Source organism: Mixophyes fleayi, chromosome 12 (assembly GCF_038048845.1).
Source record: "Mixophyes fleayi isolate aMixFle1 chromosome 12, aMixFle1.hap1, whole genome shotgun sequence".
Lineage (NCBI taxonomy): Eukaryota > Metazoa > Chordata > Amphibia > Anura > Limnodynastidae > Mixophyes > Mixophyes fleayi.
Window position 1 is genome coordinate 9,706,199 of NC_134413.1, and position 26,476 is coordinate 9,732,674.

General features: G+C 41.8%; 1 protein-coding gene across 3 annotated transcripts; it reads left to right on the forward strand.

Moving 5' to 3' along the window:
- Positions 1 to 1,333: 1,333 nt before the first annotated feature.
- On the forward strand, positions 1,334 to 23,951 carry WDR20 (WD repeat domain 20). 3 transcript variants are annotated; one of them, XM_075192480.1, is made up of 4 exons: positions 1,340 to 1,643; positions 13,404 to 13,586; positions 16,065 to 17,342; positions 23,484 to 23,951. In XM_075192480.1, exons 1-4 carry the CDS (start codon positions 1,395 to 1,397, stop codon positions 23,535 to 23,537), a joined length of 1,764 nt encoding a protein of 587 aa, XP_075048581.1. In that variant the 5' UTR covers positions 1,340 to 1,394; the 3' UTR covers positions 23,538 to 23,951. The 3 variants fall into 3 exon arrangements, with proteins under 3 accessions (XP_075048583.1, XP_075048582.1, XP_075048581.1); XM_075192481.1 differs by lacking the exon at positions 16,065 to 17,342 and having other exon boundaries at positions 1,338 to 1,643; XM_075192482.1 differs by lacking the exons at positions 13,404 to 13,586; positions 16,065 to 17,342 and having other exon boundaries at positions 1,334 to 1,643.
- Positions 23,952 to 26,476: the final 2,525 nt, after the last annotated feature.

The following is a 26,476-nucleotide window of genomic DNA, read 5'->3' on the forward strand; positions in this document are numbered from 1 at the left end:
CGTTATACGGTTATTGCGGCATTGTATAATTCCATAATAAGGTAAATTCTGCTGTTAGTTTTGTAGGTATATAGGTACAAAATTATGGATAATGGGCCTGATTAATTTTTGAACGTAATGTGAAGGCAGCTTGCGTTAAGAACACACGCATGTAATTCAAATACAAGCAGATCTCAAGATAATTTTCCATTGGAATCTGGGTATAAGTCGGTTCTGGCTATACGTTACTTGCCGTATGTAGACAGATAGATCACAGTGCAGGATACGCACATACATATGTGGAACGTAAAGTCCCATCAGAACATATACAAATAAAAATGGTATAATTTTGTTTTTACAACTCTTAATACTATAATCATTAATCATTTTTTTTTAAAATTGTATTTTTTTTAAAATTAAATACATAGATCAGGATGTTCTTAACGCGTACTGTAAATAAAATGCATTTTTATAGTTTCTCTTAATTGCAAACACATCTTTTGGCATGTATACGCATAGTCATCACTATCAGTCAGCGCTTACACCTGCTCTGTAGCTGGTGCAAATGATATGGCTGAAAAAAAAGTACTTAGGAGATGCCCTGAACTTGAATTGGCCACATCTGTTAAGTCACGCCTTCTGCACGCCCTTACTGTACATTGCCTACGTGATTTTGCCCCCTTCCCAGGGGCGCACGCAGGGGGGGTTTCTGGGTCTCCTAACGAAGTGCCCCACATAGTGGCACTGTACTATACAGCAGCTGCGGCACTGTCAAAGAAGCATCCACAGCGGTGTTGTATTGTATACAGCACTGCCGCAGACGCTTCTTTGACAGCGCCGCGGCTGCTGTATAGTACAGTGCTGCTGAAACGGAGCAGCTCTCGCAATTCTGCAGCTCTCGCAATCCTGCGTGCGCCCCTGCTTCCCACCCCCATTCTGCTATTCACGTCGTAGGAAGTCGCAAGTGTCATTTGCGTTTGGACCTAAATTGCATGCGCGTTTTTTATGACATTAAATTTAGTATCAACGAGATAATGCACTGATAAATAGGTAGCAAGAAGGTCTAGGAGAAAAGCAGGAGAGTATAGTGGTAGAAAACGAGCAGGACATGATCACACTGTAGAAATAGTTTACATTTGAGAGATCCAGTAACAATTAATCTAATAGGACTGCGCTGCAGTTATCAGAAATTGCAGTTCTCTCTATGCTCGACAGAGGGCGCCAACGAGACAGTTTTACAGCGCCGTACACCATGGAACGAGCGCGCCTGCGCAGAAGCGCGGATGACGTCACGTGGATCGCGGCCACCTACAGAGAGGCCGTCCGGTCTAGTGAGCGAACCCCCGAGGGCTTGGCCTGCGCATGCGCGCTGAGGGAGATCCGGGTATTTGTCAGGATGAGAGCTGCTTTCCAAGATGGCGGCGGAGGGAGGAGGGAAGGAAATGAACGAAATTAAGACCCAGTTCACCACCCGGGAAGGCCTCTACAAGCTCCTCTCTCACTCCGAGTACAGCCGCCCCAACCGGGTGCCCTTCAACTCGCAGGGCTCCAACCCCGTCAAGGTTTCCTTCGTCAACGTCAACGACCAGTCCGGTAACGGGGAGAGGATCTGCTTCAATGTGGGCCGGGAGCTCTACTTCTACATCTACAAGGGCGTCCGGAAGGTAATGACACCCGGGGGAGGGCGGGGCCGGGCGCTGGGGTGTGGGCCCCGGAATGGCGGCAGTGTGACTGCAGAGTCAGGTTACAAAACACTTCTCAGAGGAGGCATCACATGGGCTCCTCCACACCCTGCACATAGGGATGGGGTCAGGGCACAGAGGGGATGGGCACAGGGTGCCTGGCACGTGAAGAATTAGGCATGGGGTGCCTGGCACATGAGGGATTGGGCAAGGGGGGGGGCTGGCTCATGAGGGATGGGGTGCTTGGCACAAGGATGTGGCACAGGGGATTCGGCACAGTGTGCCTGGCACATGAGGGATGGGGCATGGGAGTGGGCATGGGGTGCCTGGCACATGAGGGATGGATTGCAGGGCACACATGGGATTGGGCATGGAGTGCCTGGCACATGAGGGATGGGGTGCAGGGCCCATATGGGATTGGGCATGGAGTGCCTGGTACATGAGGGATGGGGTGCAGGGACCATATGGGATTTGGCATGGAGTGCCTGGCACATAAGGGATGGATTGCAGGGCACACATGGGATTGGGCATGGGGTGCCTGGCACATGAGGGATGGGGTGCAGGGCCCATATGGGATTGGGCATGGGGTTCCTGGCACATAAGGGATGGGTTGCAGGGCACACATGGGATTAGGCATGGGGTGCCTGGCACATGAGGGATGGAGTGCAGGGCACACATGGAATTGGGCATGGGGTGCCTGGCACATGAGGGATGGGGTACAGGGCACACATTGGATTGGGCATGCGGTTCCTGGCACATAAGGGATGGGTTGCAGGGCACACATGGGATTAGGCATTTGGTGCCTGGCACATGAGGGATGGGGTGCAGTGCACACATGGGATTGGGCATGGGGTGCCTGGTATGTGAAGAATTAGGCATTGGATGCCTGGCACGTGAGGCACAGGGGATTGGGCAAGGGGTGCAGGGCACATAAGGGATTGGCCATGGGGGTGCCCAGTCTGTGGATGGGATTGGGCACAGGTGGCAGTAGAGGGGGTGACCTAGCTCTTTGATTCTGTATATGACAGTGTGATGTTAAGATGCAGGGTAACTAACTTCTGTGTCAGCATATAATTTGGGTGCGTGGGATATATGGCAGCTGGCTGTATATTAGCACATCGATCACTCTGGCAGCATCGTTGTAAATATCTCAGGATTCAGGTGTAGTTTGGTCACAGTGTGGAAGATGCTTATATGGAATTACCTGAAAATGCCAGTGTGACACATTTAACCTCCAGGGATGTTTAACAAGTGTATGAGATATATACTAAGATTTGATCTTCCAATGTTTTTATGTATTAGTCCTGTTGGTTTGGTATGTAAATCATTTCAATATACTGAATATACCAGAATAAAAATTAAAGTCATAATATATGTAGTTGATACTGGCAGATGACACAGTAGCAATTCTCCACCTGTAAGGCCTCCTGTATTGTCGTCCAGAAACTAAAGATGTAGAGTACCCAAGTGGTGGGTTCATGCAGCTGTGTTGGCCCTGATATCTGTAGAGAAGGGTACATGGGTTTGACTACTGGACATATAGCCATACAGTTCAGACTAATGTTATGTCTTCTGAGTGCAGAATATTCATATAGATTCAAAGTTTAGTTACACCTGATAAAATAACCAATACATGTGCCTTTTATTGAATGTCGGCTGTTTACTTAAATGTTTTTAAGGTTACTCATTGCACCTTTCCATATTTTTTGTCAAAGTCCATTTTACATCATAAAATCACTGACCTGAATAAACAATGTTGTCTTGCATCAATAGTTTTCACTTTAACCTTCCTGGATTGAAGTCTACTTTGTCTGTTTTTGTTTTTCTTGACAATCATATAAACCAGTGTTTTTCAGATCTGGTCCTCTGGAACTGCTAACATCACATGTTTTCCAGGTCGCATAATAGTATCGGTAGTGAAATATTTAGTGCCACATATGGTATTCTGTTTTAAAATGTCGGCTAATACACCTGTAGTAGAGCTAGGAGATATGGAAAACATGCACTGTCAGTGGTTCCCGAGAACCGTATTTAGGAAGTGCTCACTTTAAACACTGTACTTGATACAATGTAGTTTGTCTGCTCTCTCTCCTGTCTGCTGAAAATATATTTTGACTTTTCTGCTTGATTATGCTGCCTCCGATCAGTAATGCCCTGACTCTGCAGATGTTGTACTCTGAGGGCTAATCTTCAATGGATATACTTACATCAAATAATTTAACATGTTTTGTTGAGTATGCACTATTGTATTTCTGTACAGAACAGTACTGTTTAATGACACTATCCTTTAGAAGTTGTTTGCTGCATACTGCCATTTTTTTTTCTGAAAGTCTGCCCCACATACACTGACTGTGATCCATAAATAATGAAAAGCTGTATTCTTTGGATGATGTTAGGCAACCTGTGGCTCCCAGCTTCCCATACAGGGTTTGACAGGTGATGCTGGGGCTTGTAATTTCACAACAGCTTGTTACCCATATTACGCCTATCAACATCATGGAGTATTTTTGCTCATGCTGTGAACTAAGCCCTATCATCTGATCAGTAGGGTTCAGGACTCTCTCATGAAAGCTGGGACTCCAACACTGACAGTAATGCCAGTCTGTATATGTGACTTTCACGAGGAGTTGAGAAATCATTCTCGTGTGTTTAGTACCATGTAAACTGTGGCTTGTTAATGGCTCCTAAGGGTCCTTTAGAAACAAGTTTTATCTGTTTTGTAATGACCTTTGTCTCCCGTCATTCTGGTGTCTAAGCGTCATGGGAGATGAAGTACTGAATGTGCCCACTGGTTTAGTGTCACCAAACTCGTTATATGTGCGGCTACGTCATTCATTCATTATATGAGCCTCTAACAGCGAGCAGAAAATGAATCTGGATTGTACTGTGTGTATTCCATTAACATATTGCAGTATACACTCTCTGCTCTTCCTGTACATTACTAAAGCTGATTGATATGGAGCCATTGGAAGGACTAGTTTTTGCAATATGTAATCCGTCTGTGGACTGTTACATGTAATCACTACATTGTGTATATATAACAGTAGTATGAGAACTTTTCACATGTGTCTTGTGTCACCTTTAGGCAAATGACCTGGATATTGTAATCTCAATGTCAAACGTTTCATCCTTACTAATTTCTTGCTTACCTAATGTAATTTGAACTTGAGTCCTTTTGACTCGTTCCTTTCCAGGAAACAAAGGGTGTGTTGGCTCTGCAGAAGCCAATTCACAGGATAAACCTAAGCAGTGTGATCAAAGAGTCTGCTACATTAGCTCATGTCTCTGGCTGGGCCGGATAGCAATAGGGTGAGTCCAGCTCCAACTCAAACATGTCTTCAGATGTGTGAAAACCCGGGACAGAGAAGTGTTTATATATAGGTGTTGTGACAGAGTGGCCTTACCAGACCGCCCTGTCTGGGGTGTACAGCAGGCTTGGGGGTTCCTCTTTACATCAGTTACCTGCCGTTATTGGTGCAGTTTGGTTAAACCAGCCAATTGCTGACTGCAAGTGTGGCTGCCACCACCAGGCTTCTTCACCAGCTCCTGGGTGGTGTGTGGGGCTGCTGCAGAACCTCTTTGCTGGTTACTCTGGCAGGATCCTCCAGGACACTTTCTTTGGATGAGGACTTCTGCGCAGCGGGCAGAGTATTGTCTTGGATCGAAGGCCTCAGCACAGCTGCCAGGGGATGTAGTGGAGTGTCAGCTGTTCTCTTTAGGTCACATGAATAGTTATAGGTGTCTCACAAGAATGGAGGTTCTTTATTAGCAGCTACTTTTACTGCTCAGCGCTGTTGCACATGTACACGGATGTTTTAGATGTTATACACTTTGGGCCCCATTTAGAGATGTGGTTCACCTGGAGCCAGTGACCTGACACACACAGGGCTCAGCTTAAGGTTAGAAGCAGAGCTGAAAAAGGAGGAATGTGCATCTTGGCTAAACCATGTTGCACTGCAGGGGGGGAGGGGTGTTAGAGTTGGGAGGGTGCATGTCCTGAGCCCACTCTAAATTGTAGTGTAAAAATGAAACTGCCAAATACTGTGCGCTACATGCAACAGCAGCTGGTATTGTCCCTGTATGCTAAATAAATAAATAAGGCTGTGCAATATGGTCTGTCCAAGAGAAAATCTGCACCTTTCCCTTTGTTCTTATTGTTAAACAAGGCGCTTGGTGTTTTGCAAATGGGACTTAGTTATGTGTAATATCGTCAATATTTTCCTTTCTAATTAAAAAAAAAAAAAAAGTAAAACAAATCCCATAAAGGTTTACTGGTGATTTACTAGGCTGTAGAAAAAGGACAAAGTGTCTCAGACAGCCCCCCTCCAATAAATAGATTCATCATCGCCATTTATTTATATAGCGCCACTAATTCCACAGCGCTGTACAGAGAACTCATATTAGTCCCTGCCCCATTGGAGCTTACCGTCTAAATTCCCTAACATACACACATAGACTGCGAGAGACTAAGGGCAATTGAATAGCAGCCAATTAACCTACCAGTATGTTTTTGGAGTGTGGGAGGAAACCGGAGCACCCGGAGGAAACGCACGCAAACATGGGGAGAACATACAAACTCCACACAGATAAGGCCATGGTAGGGAACTGAACTCATGACTTCAGCACTGTGAGGCAGAAGTGCTAACCACTGAGCCACCGTGCTGCCCAATGGATTGACATTTATTGTCTCTGTCATCTTTTAGTATTCTGTACGTTCTTTAGAAAATGTTTCGGAACACAATGACAGCTACTTTTGTATAGAGCGTTACATGTTTATTAAGGTAGTTCTTAGTTATGTCAATAATGTCGGCTATTATGGGCAACCTGTTCACTTTTGTTCCGTGTTGGTTTTTAGATTTAAGTTTGTTGTGGTAAAGTATCAACTAGAGATTTCGCCACGTCTTTTTAAAACCTTAATACTAATCCTTATAGATAATATTTACCTGCGCTTTATAGTTGTGATTAACTAGAAACTTTCACTGAGTGAAAATCCGCAAATTGCTTCTTCCATATAGGTAAAGTACATAAAACGAATGCCAGCAATTGGTGCACAGGTTTTCATTATGGTCTATCCACTTGTGGACATTGATCTGTAGATAGACAAAGTATGCGCCCTTATTTATTAAAATAGGTATAGCATGCAGGCTTCAGTGCAGATAAGTAATGTTATTGTGTTTATTGAACATTCATTGTTTAATTCTACTTTGGGGCTGACTTTATTTTAGCATTTGTGTATTTTGCATACAAATGTTTGTTTTTCATGCGGTTGTTTACTGTGGCTTTTCCCCATTTATGGAAATTGTTTAATAGCCCTGTTGTATTAAAGCCTGTTCCTGTTAGCGTGCACCCAGCATGCATTGCAGGAGTACTGCCAAGCAGAATCATTTGTTAGCTGAGGAACTGCTCATAGAGTTACACAGATGCTTGCTGTGTCATCAAGTCACGGCTAATACTCCTTGCTTGGTGATTTCCATAAAGGTACTCTGGAAGTCTGCACCAGTACTATACAGATTTTTTGCAGATTGGCAGAAGCACGCTGGATCCTGCTCGTTACTAGCTGAGAACCGTCAGACAATCGTAGAACCCAACTAATGAGCAGCTTTAATTATCCCAGAGAAAAAGACCAAATCATTTTGTTGGAAGATCTCTGCAGGGTGATGCATGTAAATGGTTAATAGATAAAGCAAGGTTAAACGCTTGATCTATAAAATGTTATAGCTGGGCATTTCATAGTATCCTTTTGGTTAAAGTGCTCTAAAAGAAACAAATCATTCACCCCTATAAAGGGATCTTGGTATTCCAGTGCAGTATTGCAAATAGGAAACCTGTTGGACTACAAGTCCCAGACTACTCTCCGGCACTGATGCCTGTCTTTGTTGCTCAAGCACAGTTATACTTTGTATTTTTTATTTTGTGTGTGTGTGTGTGTGTGTGTGTGTGTGTGTGTGTGTGTGTGTGTGTAGGCAGAAAATGAAATGGGTCACATTTTAAAAATGATTTCAAGCTCTACTTGTCTTCCATAATCCTCTCTGCATAAACTGATTTGCCCTGCCTTCATTGTGAAACTTGTTTTTCATTTTCCCGTCATGTTTCTTGATGAAAGTAAGCCGTGGTTCAGTGGGGGATATTATCCTGTCCCCATTTTTATTGCCTGTGGATGGCCGCCTTTGTTGCTGAGCTAATATTTGGGAATGAAACGCTTCAATCACAGTGCAATGGGTCTTTCCTTTGTGGCTCATATCTGAATCTGTTCATTTTGAGGGTTTGGAGAGGTGCTCCGAAGCATCCACTGTTGTTAGTGTATCATTGTCTCTCTGACACTGTTTTGATTCAATGTTGTATTGTGTTTTGGCATCGGGCAATGCATCCATTGTACAAAATCTTCTTGCTACACCTGAAATGAGAATGAAATCCGTTTCACGCTTCCTGGTATTGTGGTTGGGCATATGCTTGTGGTCACAATATGGCAGCAGCTGCACAAGACTGATCACGGGCAGTGGCGTTGTGACTGCGTGTCCAATTACGTCAGGAATATTAATCAAGGAGATTATTTGTAAGAAATATTAACTTGAAAGGGTTTGCGTAATGTGTAGGTGTCTACTGGGCTTGAAGTTGGCACCTGGCAGTCTAGTTGTGTGTACTTTGGACACTCGCTGCCTTGTGTAAAACTCTGATACAACCACAGGTCTGATCTTCTGTTTTTGTGTTTTGTACCTTCTGAGCATTTACATGCATCGTTGTGTATCTATCTCCAAGATTTACCCACTGCCAAACTCACCACTGCAGCCAGATCATTGCTTGTTTGTAGAGCCGGCCATCGGAACCTCTACTTACAGTGACGTTGTTAAGTGTGTGGTGTTGATAAAATCCGTGAGCAAGAACTGCTGACTTCTTAGTCGTGCAAGAGAGACATGATCAACGTTTTGTCTTCTGAGATGGAGCTTGGCACTGCGGTGCCAGACGCAGGGTTATAGAAGGTCATCCTCACTGTCGCTGCCTAGCCACGGGCAAGTGGATACGTTTTTTTTTTTGTTTTCCTCTTAGAAATTTGTGGCTCTTAAGGTTTTCCCCTGGTGCATAACTCTTGCCTAGATTTGGTGACCCCTTCAGTAGTCCTATAGTTTGTTTTGTGGATCTGATCTACTTTTCCCATGATGCCTTGCTCCTGCTCAGGAGTGTACGTTCCATCTCTGTCCTCCTCCATACTTGTGAGCTGCACTTGGGTGTTGCCCACAAAGGGGGTGGGCATAAACTATTTACTTTCTGTAGGAATTGACCATGGGTTATAATTACTATGTGGCAATTCAGACAAGCTTCTGATTCTTGTCTTGTCGGATGGACTTCACCTTTAAGAAAATTAGCAGTTTGAATAATGACGGTCCAGAATCAGGCGGCTTGTCTGAACCACTGCTTAATAAATATACCCCACATTGTCAGATCTCTGCTGGTGGGGGCTTTTGGGAGGAAAATGCTTTACACTAAGCCTTAATGTATTTTCCGAGTACAGCTAAAATGGGGGTCACTGGTCCCCCAGAACATCCTACTTGTGTACAAACTAGTGCGACATAAGACACATAGTGTATGAATTGGGAAACAAAACTACTACAATCTTTGTGTGTGTGTGTGGGGGGGGGTGTTCATGGAAGTTTAATATCGCTTAGTATAATTATTGTGTACCATGATGAAAGACTTCCAAGCAATGATCTATCTAGTTAACTGGTTAATCAGTATTGGTATCCTCTATCCACTATGATACACATGAAGGTGCTTGAAAAGCAGTTGGTGGTTAATAGCAAAATAAAGTGCATGTGGGCAGCAGGGTGGCTCAGTGGTTAGCACTTCTGCCTCACGGCACTGGGGTCGTGAGTTGAATTCCCGGCCATGGCCTTATCTGTGTGGAGTTTGTATGTTTTCCGCGTGGGTTTCCTCTGGGTGCTTCGGTTTCCTCCCACATTCCAATAACATACTGGTAGGTTAATTGGCTGCTATTAAATTGACCCTAGTCTCTATCTCTCTCTCTCTCTCTCTGTGTATATTAGGGAGTTGAGACTGTAAGCCCCAATGGGGCAGAGACTGATGAGTGAGTTTTCTGTACAGCGCTGCGGAATTAGTGGTGCTATATAAATAAATGATGATGTATATACTGCCCTGTGCAGTGATGGGACAGCATACATGACATAGAGCCACAAGACGGTACCCTATAAGGTTGCATGAGTATAGGTATGAGGAGTGATATTTACAATCTAGAGGGGGGTACATTTGAGGAGTGAGCATGTCTCTGGTTGGACAATAGGTTGTGCATGTCACAGGCTATGACTGTCTGCACCGTGTAGCACGTGCACTTTGAGCTGCTAATTGTTTTTGTGTATTGAGATAATGATGCCGTCGATGTAATCGTCACCTTTCAGTAGTTCACGATGTCGGCACTTATTCAGGGCAGAATGAAACAAGTAATATTACATATCATTGCTCTCGACCGGTCTTAGTCATTTCTGCAGATATGTTGTTATCTTGCTGTACTTGTGATATTTTGTTCTATTAAAGTTGTGTCATCCCCGTGTGAACACTCCCTCGTGATGCCCGGCATTGTCTCCTACTTCCATCAGACCTTTTCAAAGCCTCATGTTTCCTTCTTTAAAAAACAGCCTATTGTGCAATCTAAGTAGACCGAAATGGAATAGTATCATACTGGCCGAGTCTTCATAACAAACCTCCTTATACTTTAATTATTTGCATATTTATTTCTTGTGTGTAGATATCCGCCTTGCAGAGGCTTTCTGGGTTTACATTTTGCTGCTGAAAGCAAAATCTGTTTTTGGATGAAGGAGGGAGAGCGTTGTTTGTGTATTCCTGTAACCTCTGTGTGCATTGCTGTACTCCTTATAGGTGGGTTCACGGTCTCATCAGCTGCAGATTGGGGGAGCATTTAGATCCTCGTATTTCAGTCACACTTGTCTGCATTGTCCACCTGTTCTAGGATTCTGCACTAGGTGAAATGTTGGATCCTCTAAATATTGGCCAGATTTAGTCACCCCCACCCACCCCAGATTTCATTCTGGCTCCAGACAGTGACTATGATCTTATTTTGTTTTATTGATATTTGGCTGTGTAAGCCGCGATCAGCCAGGGAACTGTTTGGTTATACCAGCTTCTGCATTTAATCACATCTGTAGATTGGCATCATGTCCATGTGTCAGGAGATGCCAGCGCCTGGCCTATAACTAATATTTTGCTATTCTCTATAAGCACTGTGTTTGATGTTGGTGGTTATTTGTTTTTGGGGGTGGAACTGTTGTATGTTTGGTTATTCTGCCGGAGTGTCCCAAGTGCGCTGCCAGATTTGCAGAGTAGAGATGCTGACAGTTGGCACCCCACCGACTACCCCCCTTGGTGATCTGAAATCCGATTACAGTCCACCAGCCAGGGGATTTTCATCTCTTCCCTGTTTCGTAGATTTGCAGGAGGCATTAACGACGTGGAGGTTTAGGGACCTCGGAGCATTAGAAGCAGATTACCGAGGAGAGTCATTTACATGAAATGAATTCAGAATTAAGAATGTATCTTCTGTCGCAGCTTTGTTATTAGTGGCGTTCGCCTCTTCCAATTAAAGGGTGCAGTAACATCTCAAACCGATGAATGAATGTCATTTTCCAAATGATTTTCGTAGGAGTGCCGGGATATTGTGGTGGTCATTTGATATGCTAATTATTGCGAACACTAGCCCCTGGCATTGTGATTACTTGGTTTGCAATGTCCGTACCAAAATGTTAAGGATGTATACTTATGTTTAAATATTCACTCTTTATTTCTGTAATGTAAATAACGAGGGATAAGGTAATATTCTTATTAGAGGACTTTGCCCAGCTTCTATGAAGGTATTGCTGGTCTTCCTGTCGAGCTCGCCACTCCATAGATCTGCCATGGTCTTCATAATCCCCTTATCTTGTATCAGGACGCTCCTGTCAATCTTACTGCATTGTGTTCATCCTCTAGCAATAAAGCATCAGGGGGCGTGGCCTAGTGAAGAGGGATATATGATGTCATGGGGGTGTGGTCAGGTCCAGAAAGGACTAAAAACCTGACTCAGCCCCCCCCCCCCCCCCAATATGGCGGCTTCCGCTGTGTGCAGGTAACTGGTGCGCTTTAAGGCATACAAGCGTTCTCCCGTGCAGCCACATCACCTGCCATCTATCTGTAGTCTCCCCCCTTCCTCCCCACCGATCACCATAGCAATGGGCACGAGTTCCCTCACTGACCTTGGCAGGGCTTTCAAAGCTTCTAAAACTGCAAACTAACGTAACTTTTCTATGCTCTGGATAATTCCTGGCTGTGTTCTGGGGTTTGTTGTATTGTACATGTACTAAAGATTCAGAATAAAATCGATGAGAAAATACCCAACAAGCGAACATCAATATAAAACGCAGCTTAAATTAACCCCTTCATGTCTGGCACGGTTACCCCCACCCTCCCTGGGTAAACACCAGGGCAGTCGTCAGAGCTTCACAATATTGCAGTTTGACAATTGCTCTTTTATTTCTTAGTTTATTTACCTGAATCTGGTTTATTTACTTTCTTGTTGGGGGGGCTGCTTGAAATGCACCTAAAAATAGACCAAGTAGATAATTGTTCATGTGTTAACACAGCTAGCTTGTATTGGTAAAAGCACATGGGAATTGTGTTACAACACACAGTGATATGTTTTTTGTTTTTCTCCATGTGTTACCCATTTTCCTAACATGTGCGAACGAACCTGAGACACAGAAATACTCTTATATTAATCTCAATACACTCAGGGATTTGTACATTTTTTGAACGTTTGTACCTAAGTCGTGTGGGTGTTTTTGGTTTGGTAGCATGTAATTGTGGGGGAACACCTCCCATGTGTCCTTTTATTTACTGCTTAGACATGAAACAGGGCCCAGAAACAATGGGGGTGCTGCATTTTGGCATCCGCGGTCAGCCATTTGTATAGAGTATTTATATTTGGCTCCTTGCTGGGTTCTGTGTAGCTGGACTCGGGATTCCCTGCTATGAAGCGCTGAGCATACAGATGTGTGTTCTCTACAATTAAACGTAACGGATTGTCTGAGCGAGACAGCCATGTATGAGGCTGCGTGGCTGGGAGTCGGAATATTAGGAGGTGACCACAAAGTGTTCATTAGTTCCCCAGGCACATTACTGTGGGGTCTCTGGGGCTGTCTGCCCTTTGCCCCTCGCTCTGTGCCGCTGTTCTTATTTCACCCCTCTGCTTGCACTCTGTTCCGCACTCCTCTGCTTCTCTGTGCATTCAATGTTCTTGTACTCCCCAGATGTGTCTGTCATCACCATCATTTGTTCATATGTATGATTTGTTGCACTTTCCTCTTCACTTTCACTGTATTTTGGGGGACGATAACGGGGTTTGGGGAATACCAGATGTAGGACCTCTTGTGATGGGGATACTTATTAACAGATCATCTGCTGTGAATTAGTGTCGTACGTAGGTGACGTCAATAAACATTGTCGCTCTAAAGCAAAATAAGAGATAAAAATCCGCCTTCATCCTATTTCATATTCAGAATCTGCTGCAAGAAATTAAGTTAGGGACTGAATCCTTTTTCAAGGGACTGTAATTATCTGCAGTCCTGTTTTTCTGTATAACCTTTGTTTTGAAATGAAGAGTAAACGGTGAAACATGTTACTGTTGCCGTCCTTTCACCTTGTACAGAGGGCTTCACGTTGTCTTCTTTTCCCCCCCCCCAGGCGGCTGACCTAAGCAAACCTATAGACAAGCGGATCTACAAAGGAACGCAGCCGACGTGTCATGACTTCAATCATCTCACAGCGACGGCCGAGAGCGTCTCTCTGCTGGTGGGGTTCTCCGCAGGCCAGGTCCAGCTTATAGACCCTATTAAGAAGGAAACAAGCAAGTTATTTAATGAAGAGGTAGGTTTGTTTACAGGTGGTGCATGGTCTATTAATGTGTTAGATATATCTATCAAATCTAAGTTAAGTGCATCGTGTACATTTTCATAATACAGCGAAGAGCTGATTTTTGGGATAGTTTGGTTTAAAACCTTGCAAAGTTTGTGCTGGTCACGTGGCCGTCACGACCGTAATTGTAATTTTGGGGAAAATGTTTGGCAGAAAAGTTGAGCCGCTCAAAAATGCTGCATCTCTAAGAGCTTGGATTGAAAACATAAAAAAAAATAAAAATGTAGATACCAAAACTTGTGTGGTCAGTTCTGTGGGTGAGCGCCATATGCCAGTTTTACTCCCGGGACCAGAAAGTTTGAGTCAAAGCCAGAGAAGAAATAAGCTCGCTTACTGCTAATCCCATATTATATGTGGTACCAGCTGCTGGGCAATATAAATGCCATTATGTATACAAAACAAAAAGACAGTTGTCAGCGCGCATATTTTTGTGTATCAAGTAAACTGACAACATGAGGTGTTGGATCATAGTTTAATATTAACCAATATCTTTATGGTTTTATTTTGTTAGATGCACACAAAGTTTGAGTCCCCCCTTTTAGACAGCTATACGATTGTAAGATGGCAGAAATGTTATTTCAAATAACATTGTGATCATCTCCCCAATCTGGGGAGATTAAGATCTCTTTATTTATATAAATATATGATGATGTATCTTGTCTATAGTTTGTACTGAGATATGACTTGAGTCCTTGCATTGGGTTATACAATCCTAGCAGTGGTAAGGATAGAGGTTTCTGTTAGTGCAAGAGGTGGACACCGGGGGGTAAATGTATCCAACCTGCTAAAAAGGAAATGAGGTGTTTCCTGTATCAACCAGCCAGTGTTTAGCGATCATCTTCTAGAATGTACTAGATAAATGATAGCTATAATCTGGTTGCTATGGTCAACACATCCACACATGTAATCAAACCACTTTAAGGATCACCAGATCTGACACATTCAGATATAATCGGTAAACTACATTTGTATCACTGCTACAGACATTATTCTGCAGCTCCGTTATGAAGTATTACATCCCCGCTCCATTACAGAGTGCTGAAGACCCCCCCCCCCCCCTACATACAAGCTTAGGACGGTGATACAATTAAAGGGCTGATTCTACAATCGTTTGTGTTACTGTGACATCACTCTCCCACAATCAACCAATCAACACGCTGCATGTCTGCCCAGCTGTCACTCAAACACTGCCTGTTCAGTTAGAGAATCACTTTACCATTGCAGCCTGCTGAAGACAGGTGAAACACAAGGTGGTTGTATATGTATAGACACCTCACTTATTAGGCTGTGCATTACTAAGCTGAATACACATATATCATGTGACAAGGAGGCTTTTCTTGATTGGTGCTGACCTTGCCCTTCTTGAGGGTAATGTTATATAATCCTGTAGGTTTGACTTAAGTGATATTTCAAAACTGTGCGGCAGAATATTTGCCTATTAGAGACAAAGCTACACAATATTACATAATTACCACATTTATTTTAAAAGAATTATCTCTGACGCCTGTATAATGCTAAAAAGTATAATAAAAAAATATATTCTACATTCCTCCTTTTTATGGACTGGAAGCTGCCGGTGGGTGAAAATAAAAGTAGTTTTGTATTAGGCAATGATTAAACCCAGCCCTTCGTCTCACCTGTCAGGCGTCTGGACTGGTTTTGCATTTATGGTATTGTTTATGGTGATAGTATTTTATTTCAGATTCTAGCTATCGGTTATCAAATACATTCTAGAAATGATAGGTGGAAGGTCTTAAAAATGTACCCCTTACAGTGCATGGGGAGGGGCAGTGCATTGGACATGGCACCTGATTGGGCAGGTCCTACAGCCATCCAAGATGCCGCGTTAAATGTACATGTCACATCTCAGTAGCTGGAATGTTTTGGATGGCATCGTTCTACGGTACTGACCAGCGGCAGCTTTCTACCCTTACTGGGTGGCAGATAATATAAGGTAATGGGGGCATGGGTTAGATGACCCTTAGCAATGTACTATGCGGTACTTGGTAAACGGGAGAACACAACTCAGGCTTAGTTACTCAAGCTACAGGTGCTTCTCTTGTATACCGATGCCCTCATCCTTTCACCCAATATGGCTCATTAAAAGTCCCAGGGCAGATGGTTATCTTCGCTCAGAGGTTGGCTTGAGAGATTTTGGGTTATTGATGTGGTGTCCTGTGGATTTTTCCATGTCTCTATCAGTACCTTGAACACAAAATAACTCGAAGTTTTATCTGGATAAATGATATTCATGCAACAAAGAATGTGGCGTTATGAATGGGGGGGGGGGAGACTTTGAAAAGTGGTAAAAATTTACGAAAATCTACCCGTATTGTTGTATTATAAAGAAACCGTTTGTCATTCACTTTAACTGATTTATTCTTCTATATGTTTAAACATGATCCGCTTTTCTCATCTTCTCTTTAACAGCGGCTAATAGACAAGTCCAGAGTAACTTGTGTAAAATGGGTCCCGGGCTCCGAAAGTCTCTTCCTCGTAGCTCATTCCAGTGGGAACATGTACTTGTATAATGTGGAGCACACGTGTGGTACCACAGCGCCCCACTACCAGTTACTTAAGCAAGGAGAAAACTTTGCCGTTCATACATGCAAGAGCAAGTCGACACGCAACCCTCTGCTGAAATGGACTGTTGGAGAGGGCGCCCTTAACGAATTTGCTTTTTCCCCGGACGGGAAGTTCTTGGCTTGCGTGAGCCAAGATGGTTTTCTCCGAGTGTTTAACTTCGATTCTGTGGAGTTACATGGTACTATGAAAAGCTACTTTGGGGGACTCCTCTGTGTGTGTTGGAGCCCAGACGGGAAGTATATTGTGACGGGCGGAGAGGATGACTTGGTAACCGTTTGGTCATTTGTTGACTGTCGAGTAATAGCCAGAGGTCAGGGACACAAGTCTTGGGTCAGCGTGGTGGCATTTGACCCCAATACCACTAGTGTAGAAGAAACCGACCCCATGGAGTTTAGCGGAAGCGATGAAGATTTTCAAGAACTGATCAGCTTTGGTAGAGACAGGGCGAACAGTACGCAGTCAAGATTGTCGAAAAGGAACTCTACGGACAGTCGTCCAGTTAGCGTGACTTATAGATTTGGCTCGGTAGGCCAAGACACGCAGCTGTGTTTGTGGGACCTGACTGAAGACATCCTATTCCCTCATCAGCCTTTGTCAAGAACAAGAACACATACAAATGTTATGAACGCTACGAGCCCACCCGCGGGAAGTGGCGCTGCCAACCCAGGAAGTAACGGCAACAGCGTCACGACGCCAGGGAACGCTATACCTCCCCCTCTCCCTAGGTCCAACAGCCTTCCCCACTCTGCCGTGTCCAACACCGGCAGCAAAAGCAGCGTGGACAGCGCCATCGCGTCCGGCGTCAGCAAGTTTGCCACTCTGTCCATTCATGACCGCAAGGAAAGGCATCATGACAAAGACCACAAGAGGAACCACAGTATGGGACATATATCGAGCAAGAGTAGCGACAAACTGAACCTAGTTACTAAAAACAAAACGGACCCTGCTAAAACGTTGGGGACCCCTCTGTGCCCCAGGATGGAAGACGTTCCTTTGTTAGAGCCTCTTATCTGTAAAAAGATAGCACACGAAAGACTAACTGTGCTTATTTTTCTTGAAGACTGTATAGTCACTGCTTGTCAGGAAGGATTTATTTGCACATGGGCAAGGCCTGGTAAAGTGGTAAGTTTTAATCCTTAATGCTGCGTCAAGATTAGAATTTGGGTAGTTTATAGTTGACGCGTCACCGAAACGCGGCAGAGCAGCCATTGCGTGGGCAAAATCAACTGTCGGCCAATCAAATCGCCAGGAGCTTGTCGTTCATGACCTTAGTGATGTCACGAGCGCCTAGTGATTTGATGGGCTGCATGTTGGCTCCTCCCACCTAATGGCTGCTTCCACTGTGCATAAGTGATGGGTCCACTTGTAACATTCTGGAAAAAAATGCTGAACTTTTCTTTCCAATTCAATGTAGAAAGCTTTCCTTTTTTTTTTTTTTTTTTTTTTCTTTTTTGTTTTTCTTTCTCCTTTTTGAGACATATTTTGGTTACTGCATGTCATACTGTTTTGAATCATTTGAAATTTTGCCACAGCAACCGGTGTGTTGGAATAATTCTACATGTACGATTGAAGCGCATTGTGCCAACCAAAGAAACAAAATAAAATAATAAATAACAGCAAAGATTAACCAGAAGCACTGTACGTTGTGACATAATACAAATGTGTTTTTTCCCAGCAAAACCAACGTTCAGAACACTGAGGCAGAACTTGATTGCAGTCAGTGGAAGCTTAATTTAAAGTAATAGAGAGGTGTGGGGATGAATTGTGGCCCGGCTTTACTTATCGGAGGCACCTGTTAATGTATTGATTTGAAGAAACAAAAGTGTATTTATTGAGTCCATCTAGAAGCGAAACCAAACATGGACGCAACTTTATCCTATTAAGCTAATAAGATCTGTATTTCTGTAAATAAAACGGTTACCTTGATTTCTTTAGTACTCTCGATGTGTAACTCTTTTTCTTATAACACTTGACAAATTATTTTGCTAATTTTAAAAGCATTCTAGTTAGGTGTTCACCTTGCAAAATTCAGTGAGTTAGTGTAAAAACATTCTGTGACCCGATTCTTCAGTGTATTTTATTTTATTTTTTTATGTTTTTTTTTTTTGTTTATAGTCAAAGGATTTTTTCTTCAACTATTTAAAATAGTGTTTAACACTATTTAAAAATAAAGAATACAACCTGTCCAATGGGGATATTGCTTCCACCCACAAATTGGCTGCCTTCAATGTGTGTGTATTTGGCAGGTACACATAAAGATTTAAAGAGTAACTCCACTCAAGTTATGTTGCCAGACTTAAAATCATTAGTTTGGTTACTACACCTTTTTTTTTTAACGACTCCTTATATCTGAAGTGGGACGTCTGCCTGAAATTAACTGCTTATAACTCAATAACACACTGATGCTACCAATTTACAAGCAGGTTGTGAATAGTTGATCTTCCTAGACAGCATTTAACCTTGGAAACGGTGAACGGTAGTAATTGTTTCCATGGTTAGATGTTGTGTATAACTGATCCTATTTGTAAAATTGGAGAAATGTGTTCCTGAGTTTTCCAGAGGCCATTTCAGGTACAAATCCTATTTCAAGTACCAGGCTCCCTGGATTGACAGGTGGACAGGGTTTGTCGCAGCTTCTCCAGTACTGTTTTTACAGTAAACTGTAGTACCCAGTGTAGTGATTTTTATTAGAAGTCATCATTTGTGAGTTTTTAGTAAAGAAAAAAAAAAAAGGCTTTAGAGAAAAAGTGACTTATTTGCCCAAATAGGTTTCCTAATAACAGTAAATATATTAATCTGCACATTTCCAATTTCCATTTATTTTCCCACTCACCACTAAAGTGCACCCCCCAAACTTCAATAGAACTTTATTCCCTTCCACCTTATGGTTTATCGTTCTTGATTAGATCCTAAACTCATTCTGTTGCTAGGCAACATGTTTAAACATTCCTTTCTCAATTTTTTTAGCCTTTTCTCTGTAAAAATATTTCACAGCTGTGAAGAAAAAAAAAGGAAGCGCAGTGTTTAAAGATCAGAAAAGGTGTCCATTGACGTTTTGGACAAGAGTGGTCTAATGATTTTTCTGTGTAAGGACTTGTACCCACTGGCATTATACCAATGTTTTTATATGAGTGTTTATTTCCTATAAAACCGATGTAAACTGACGCGTTTTTGTTTGACTTGGTGCATTCTGGTAGTGTTGGATCACTATCCTTTGCATTTGTCATGGCTAAACGCGTCGGGTATACACACTACAACATTTTTAACTCGAGGAAAATGCCAGTTGGTATGTAGTCTAAATAATCGGAAATGTCTAAAAGGAAACGGGTAGGGTGATGGAGGGTGTAGTTACAAAATCTAAACAAAATTGCTTTTAATTTGCTATTTTTTTTTTTCATTTTTTATTTTTTCTCTTCCCCTTTTAATTGATATTCTGTTGGCAAATTACAGTAAAAAAAAAAAAAAAATGTAAGTGTCTAAATTTCTAAAAGGGGGAAAACGTGCACAAAATTAAAATTTCAAATGTTTCTGAGAGATGAGTATGCAGTACCAAAAATGGTGCATCTTATTGTATAGAGCTCAGAAGCCTGTTGCCTGTTTCAGGTAAGTGTTTCATATGTTCCTGTTATCTAGGAAATGTGTGTAATGTTCACAGCAGAGAACAAGACTTCTCCTCAATGTAATTAGTGTTTTACAGGGGTGTTTCTTTTTTTTTTTACTTAATTGATTGTGCTGCTTATTAGACGCCACTCATACTAAGAATGTAGGGGGGCTTTTTAGGTAGACATGGCAAAGTATCTGACAACACATAGAGAGAATCGGCTCTAAAAGATGGAGACATTTTTAAAAAATAGTTTTCCTTTGAGTGGCTGAACCAGTAATAAGATTTGTGAATGTTTTACTTTAGCTGAACCAGAAACGCGTGGAGTCTCGTCTACATCGCACGTTGAGCAACAGTTCCCCCTGGTTACAATGTAACATTTACAGGAATAGAACAGTCATGTGACAGTTACAGTAACACTCTGTACATAGGGCTTAGTACTGCATGTAGTGAGTTTAGTTATGGAACGGTCCCTTTTGGGAAATCTAGTGGATACACTGAATATTATTTATTTAAGGCACAGTAGCAACAGCAAAAGCAGTAATGGAATTATCATCCTGTTGCTGATGGACTATGAAATGAGGTATATACATTAGTTCTACAAAGATGCAGATATATTTATGAAACCAGAGAGGTTGGATTTGAGCTGATCTTGTGAGGTCGTGTCCTGTCCACTCCTGTAATTGTGTCGGGAGGTGATGGAGTGTAGCGTGTTCTCATAGAAGGAACAGGGTCTCCCAACAGCATGTGTCTTTGTGTCAGTGTGAGAGATGTAGCAAAAATCTTCTAGTTGGGCTGATTACTACATTTTCCAGAAGACGAGATAGATCTGTATCTATAGACTAGCCGCAATACTTTGATGACTTTAATGCCTGCACTAAAATGATTTTCTGTGACTTGGAAGATTTTGAGGGCAAATGTAGCTCAATTCTGAACCTAAGTGGTTCATTTTCAACTGCAAGTCTTATTGCTAACAGCAGGTGAAACCAGGCACATGTACAAAATTCAATGTTTCAGAGACCTATGTCAGTAGGTGATGTAAAAGGGGGAGTGATGTGGGGATCTCACAAGTGCGATGGGTTGGCCTATATCCTTTGGTCACAGATAAAATGTACTATTTCACAGATGTGATTCAATAGTGAAATGAGGGCTTGGCTAACAGAGCTTCCTATTTCCATAGAAGTATACAAATTGGTGGTATGATTTTGTACTTGTGTAGTCACAAGTCGGCCATTATAACTGTTACACAGCAAGGAGAAAGGATAGGAATGAAAACCCTGCCCCATAGAACTTGCACTTTAACAGGAAAAGGGAACTGAAATATGACGTATAGGAGATGCGAGGAAGCCATAGATCTCAGTCTGTAGTTTGTAGGATTGTGGTGTTTTATGTGAGTGATGCTATAAGGTACAGGGTTGGGTTACTTAGTTCTGGAACATGTAAATAATACCTGGAAGTCCTGTCATTCAAACTGTCAGATGTTGAGTATACATAAGAAAAACCCTTTATTTCTAAGGGTAATACTGGATGTTATTTTTTTTTAGCAGGACGCCTCCTCTGCAGCACGTGTATATATTCAATAAATCTTTCCAGGCTTCCAAGCAGAGTTCAGTCCAGGATGTCCTACTGATCTGAGCTGCTGGATAGGCCCAGTGCTCTGGCATGTTGGTTTTCAATTTTTTAATTTATTAAAGGTTGAATGTTAGCACAGCTCTGTTATTTATACCCTTGCAGGTAACATTCAGTGACTTAAGTGGACCTGTTTGCTCCTCTACCTTTTATTTTGCACATAAGGGAATCCCCCCTCCCCAGCAAGGAGCACTTTGTACTGCATCCTCTGCCGCCTCCAGCCTGCACAGCTGGAGAACACTGAGAGGTGTATCGGAGTGGGCACAGTGCAGACATGTGAGTTTGAGGACTGGGTTTTAGAATTCTGATTGGACAAATAGAAGTAGCCATCCAATCAGCTGACAACCTTATTTATTGCTTCTGTTCACATTCCAGTCCTCAAAGCTGTAAAGTCTGACCAAGCATTAAGTGCATCTACACTGATATTAAGTAGCTCCTGACCTCTACTAAGAAGAGAAGTTGAGTATTCCTTGATTCCACTGTCAGAAGTAAACTGCCAATCATTGCCATTCCTCACTATCTGCTCCGTGCTGCTGTATATACTGTCGTTTTCTGCTTGTAGCCTTGGGCCAGACCCCCCCCCCCCCCCTCACACACACACACACCCCCTCCTTAATGAACGACCCACAATGGAACACTTGCTCCGAAACTAAGCCACCCGTCTGTGCAGGGGAATAAGAGTAGATGTCACTATGTAGGAATGCTGAGATCCTACGTTAATGAATGGACCATATGCCGGACTGTACTTAATCCCTCATCCAGATTATGGAGGGGGTGTATCCTGCAGCGCATAAAATGTGAAAGGTTCACGTTTATTCTATAAAGCCAGAATTACCGGTGTTATATATACCTGGTTGCCTGAATGGCTATGTGATAAAACGGATCCCGACACCTAATTTTGGGATTTTAGTGGATGTGTGGTGGGTTCCTGGGAGACTGTCATTGCTTATTGTGTAAGATACTGAGCTAACGTTACTACGTCCATTCATAGGATAAGAGGGTTTGAGTGAAATCTGAGACCCTGGAAGAACTATATAAACCCCGACAATCACTCTGAGCTCACACTTTAAGCTAAACAACCCACTTTAATGTGAATGTATTGCTTTGGAAGGCCTATAGCTCATACAATGCAATACATTCACATTAAAGGGGACAATCACAAAATTGCAAAACTGACAACAAATTAGGAAAAATATTTTTGTGATGTAATCGATCATAAATGGGAAAGAAATGTATAACTTGGGAATTTATTACAAATATCTGTTTGACAGCAACTACCTAGCCTGGACTCCAGATTGTATCTGTATTTTTTGGGATACTTATATTACAGCGGATCAATAATTTGGCTGAAATATCTATTCGTTTCAATTATTTGATTGTTCTCCTTTTAAGGTGACCAGTGCTGTAATTTGCTATTTATGGTTGAGATTCTAAACTGAAGGTTTCGGTGCCCAAGATTAGAATGAGAAACCAGAAAGCTAATAAGAAATGTAATATTAGCTGGTAGCACGAATGTGCTCTTAAATGCTTTAGAAAAATGTTTAATAAAACCACTTCTCCTGACTAGCATAGAGCGTCGGGTCCTATACCTGGTCCGTCCCCCCCCTTCCTCAGCCGCTTAACAGTCTGATCTCCAGAGAGTTTTTAAGAAGCACAGCCAGTAGTGAAATTTGCGGATTGGATGGGCTACCGTCCAATAAGCTTAATCGATGCACTCGCCATGCATTCAAAGGTTTCCAGGGTGTCAGTCCCAAAAGAGCAGACCTTTAACCGGCGGAGGGAGGTGGTGAATGTAGCGGGAACAACCGGTATCCCTGTGGTCCATGCTAGTTGGAGGGGTGAGATGTGATCTTTAAATCTTGCACCCGAGAAGGTAACGGCTAACACTGCTTTCAATTTGTTTTGGCATATGTACCCTAAATTTGCAGGTATTTATGGATTTGCTTACTCGGTAACAAACAAGGTGTATATTGTTTGTAAGAATTAACATCGGGTTTGTTGTTCTTGATTAATAAAAGATGCTTTGTCCACAGGGTTTATTGTCCTCTCAAAACCAAGCGAATTCTCCAAGTGGGACAGTAGTATAGTCCTCACATTACTGCTAGCAAAACATACACAACAGGACCAGACGTAAAGCCAGAGGATCCAGGAGCTGTCCTTCAGCCACAGAACACGGCAAAACGTTCACATGGATTTCTATTTCAGATAATAAAAATCCAAAACACACTAATTCTAAATATGCTTGATAGAAAAAAAATTTGAGCTTTGGTTTATTCGTCATCATGACTACTCACCCAAGTTCCTTGACAAATATGTGTGTATATAATTTAAATAGAGGTTGAGAGAATATATATAAATATATATATATTGCACTCAACTTCCTTTAGACGTTACAGTGAAATTAAATAGTACGTTCATTCCTTCTTGCTTTATACTTAAACTTTTAATGTAATTTAATCTTTATAAATATAATGTAAAATAAAGTATGTTTATTGAAAATCCCCAGTAACTTTTTTTTTTTTTGTTTTTTTTAGATGGTTATTAAGAATTAATTCACAATTGTGTGTATTGCACTGATAATGTCTTAACCTACAATGGTTAGATGAGCGTCTGGAATGCACTTGATATGAAAGCAAGTCATTGACTTGAAATGTAATTCAGGAAGATGGAAGCTGCAATTTTTAGTTATGTGAGGTTTTTTAAATTAAAAAAAAAAAAAAAGATAAAAAAAAAAAATGTTTGCACTTAAAATAGCAAAATGCGATTTGAGAAATGACTTTGGGTGTAGAAAATTCCCAGGGAAAAGGAAATTGTTGTTAAGATAAATATCCTTTGTATCTATTAAACATTTATTTTTTGTGGTTTCTAATGCCTCTGTATTATATGTATAAATAATGTAATTCAGTGGTCGGATAAAGGGGATTTTAATCATTACACTAGTCATTTTCATTATATGAAAATAGTGATTTCTAATTAAACAATACATATTAATATTAAAGTTTTGCATATGCAGTCTTGTTTTTATTGGTCAGATATTTCACTGTGCTCCGGAAATTAAATGTTTACTGTTGCAGTAAAACACAACCATTTGGAAAGGTTATTCTGATATATACCATCCTTACCAAGTGATCTACCGACTGCTGTGGAACAAACAAAACAAGCTGGGACGGTTATTCTGAATTGTGTTAAATTATCTAACGCAATAAAGTTTAATATTTACAACCAAAGATTTTAGAATATTCAGTTGGCAAATTTACAGATGATTTGCATGTTTTAGGGGTGATCTGTGTTACATTAACATAATACATAAAGAGTCGTGTGTTTGTTTTTTTTTGTTTTTTTATTTAATATGGTCAACAAAACTTTACAGATTGCTTAATACTCGGTGCGGAAAGTACCGCAAGGATGGAGACAATGTTGTAGTCTGTTACACAGGGTTTATGGGGATAATGTGCCATGTGTATCATTTTATGAACAGAGATAGAGATTTTATTTTCTCTAATTGATGTTTTGCAAACATTTGTGTTAATTTTCCTGCTTCCCCCCCAAGTGAAAAATAAGAACAAAGTGATCAGCTTCTGTGCAACTAGCTGGTTAGAGCCTGATCAAATGAAATCGCTGGTTTCTGGGAGTAAAACATGGAGGCTGTCGCGCAAGCTCTTTAATCGCAGCAACGTTTACATCAGAGCCCATTTATAAAACAAAACAAAAAAACTCCAGTTCCAGTACACTGAATTTGAGCAGTTCCGGTAACACTCCTCATTTTAGTGCTCATTATAGGCTGGGAGATTGAAAAGTGCTTTAAAAAGTTGGCATGAGTGCTTGTAAATTTCAACTTTTTTTTTTCTTTTTTAAAAGAACATTTTATTGCTGCTCAATAAGGGTACAGAAGAGCGAGGGTAAAGAGATATTGAGGGATGCATTTCAGTATAAAAGAGCTTGTTCCCCGTCTTTCATACGGACGCCATGCACTCTTGGGTGTGAACAGACTTAAGGAAAACTAATACATGCATATTTTAAGCAGGGGCAGCAGAAAAATCTGAGGTTTGCAAACTATTATCAAATAGGTGATATGAATGTTCACTGAACTGTGGAGATCCCTTATTAAGTGCTCTCTGTAGGATCCCAATGGTTTATAGACTTTTATATAGTTTGCATAGGTTTCCTGTAAAAGGAGAAGTCTCTATTTAGGTGGCAGATTCAATTAGCTGCGGAGTGCTTCCAGAACGGTTTTCGAAGGCAGTCCGCGGCCATGTAACATCACAGACTTCTCTCCCCCCTCCCATAGAGGTGTCAGGAGAAATCTGCGATGTTGAGGTACTATAAAAGTGCACATAGGTGTCTTGTTTTCTGTAGGTTGTCTTAACAAATGCATACATTAATTAGAATTTCTTGTGGTAAGTCCTGTATAGGTGCAAAGTGTCTCTCATTAATGACAAGTCCCAGACTTAACGGGTTCTGAAACTCTCCACACTATGGATTCACAATGGGAAATCCATGGACATTAGACTATATCTAATAGGTGGGCAGATGTAATCTTTGCAACAATAACGGAAAATGTTGAAGGTTGTTGCCCACAGTTGCCGGGACTTGTCAGACTGGTGGTCTAACACACTCTGCTCGTTGTAGTGCTTGCTATAACAAGAGAAACAATGGTTTATTCTATTATAATAGGACTCTGTTAGACTCCAAGAGCCGGGTGGAGAACCCGGGAAATAGATGCTGGGGAGAATACTGCTTATTTGTTTTAGTTTCATAGAGATGAAAACAAAAATGAATGAAGATTATTTCCATAAACATTTGGCTGAGATGCATCATGTAAGGTTCCTGCAAAACCTCACTGGTAGCAATCTCCCCCATTGACCTTCAGCGCGAGAGAGAGAGACACACACAGGGTATTAAATCAGAAAGCTATTGGTCATATATTGTGTTTGGCATAAAGAAGAATGGTTTTCCTTGTATCGGGCAGTAGAATATGGGTCCGGATGGGTTGTTTTTTTTTGGATCAATTGTAAACAGATTGGGG

Excerpts from the sequence above, each read along its gene's own strand:
- WDR20 (XM_075192480.1), top strand. The coding sequence starts at position 1,395 with ATGGCGGCGGAGGGAGGAGGGAAGGAAATGAACGAAATTAAGACCCAG. Across the intron at positions 13,587-16,064 it reads GCAAGTTATTTAATGAAGAG|CGGCTAATAGACAAGTCCAG; the intron begins GTAGGTTTGTTT and ends TCTCTTTAACAG. Across the intron at positions 17,343-23,483 it reads GGGCAAGGCCTGGTAAAGTG|GGTTTATTGTCCTCTCAAAA; the intron begins GTAAGTTTTAAT and ends CTTTGTCCACAG.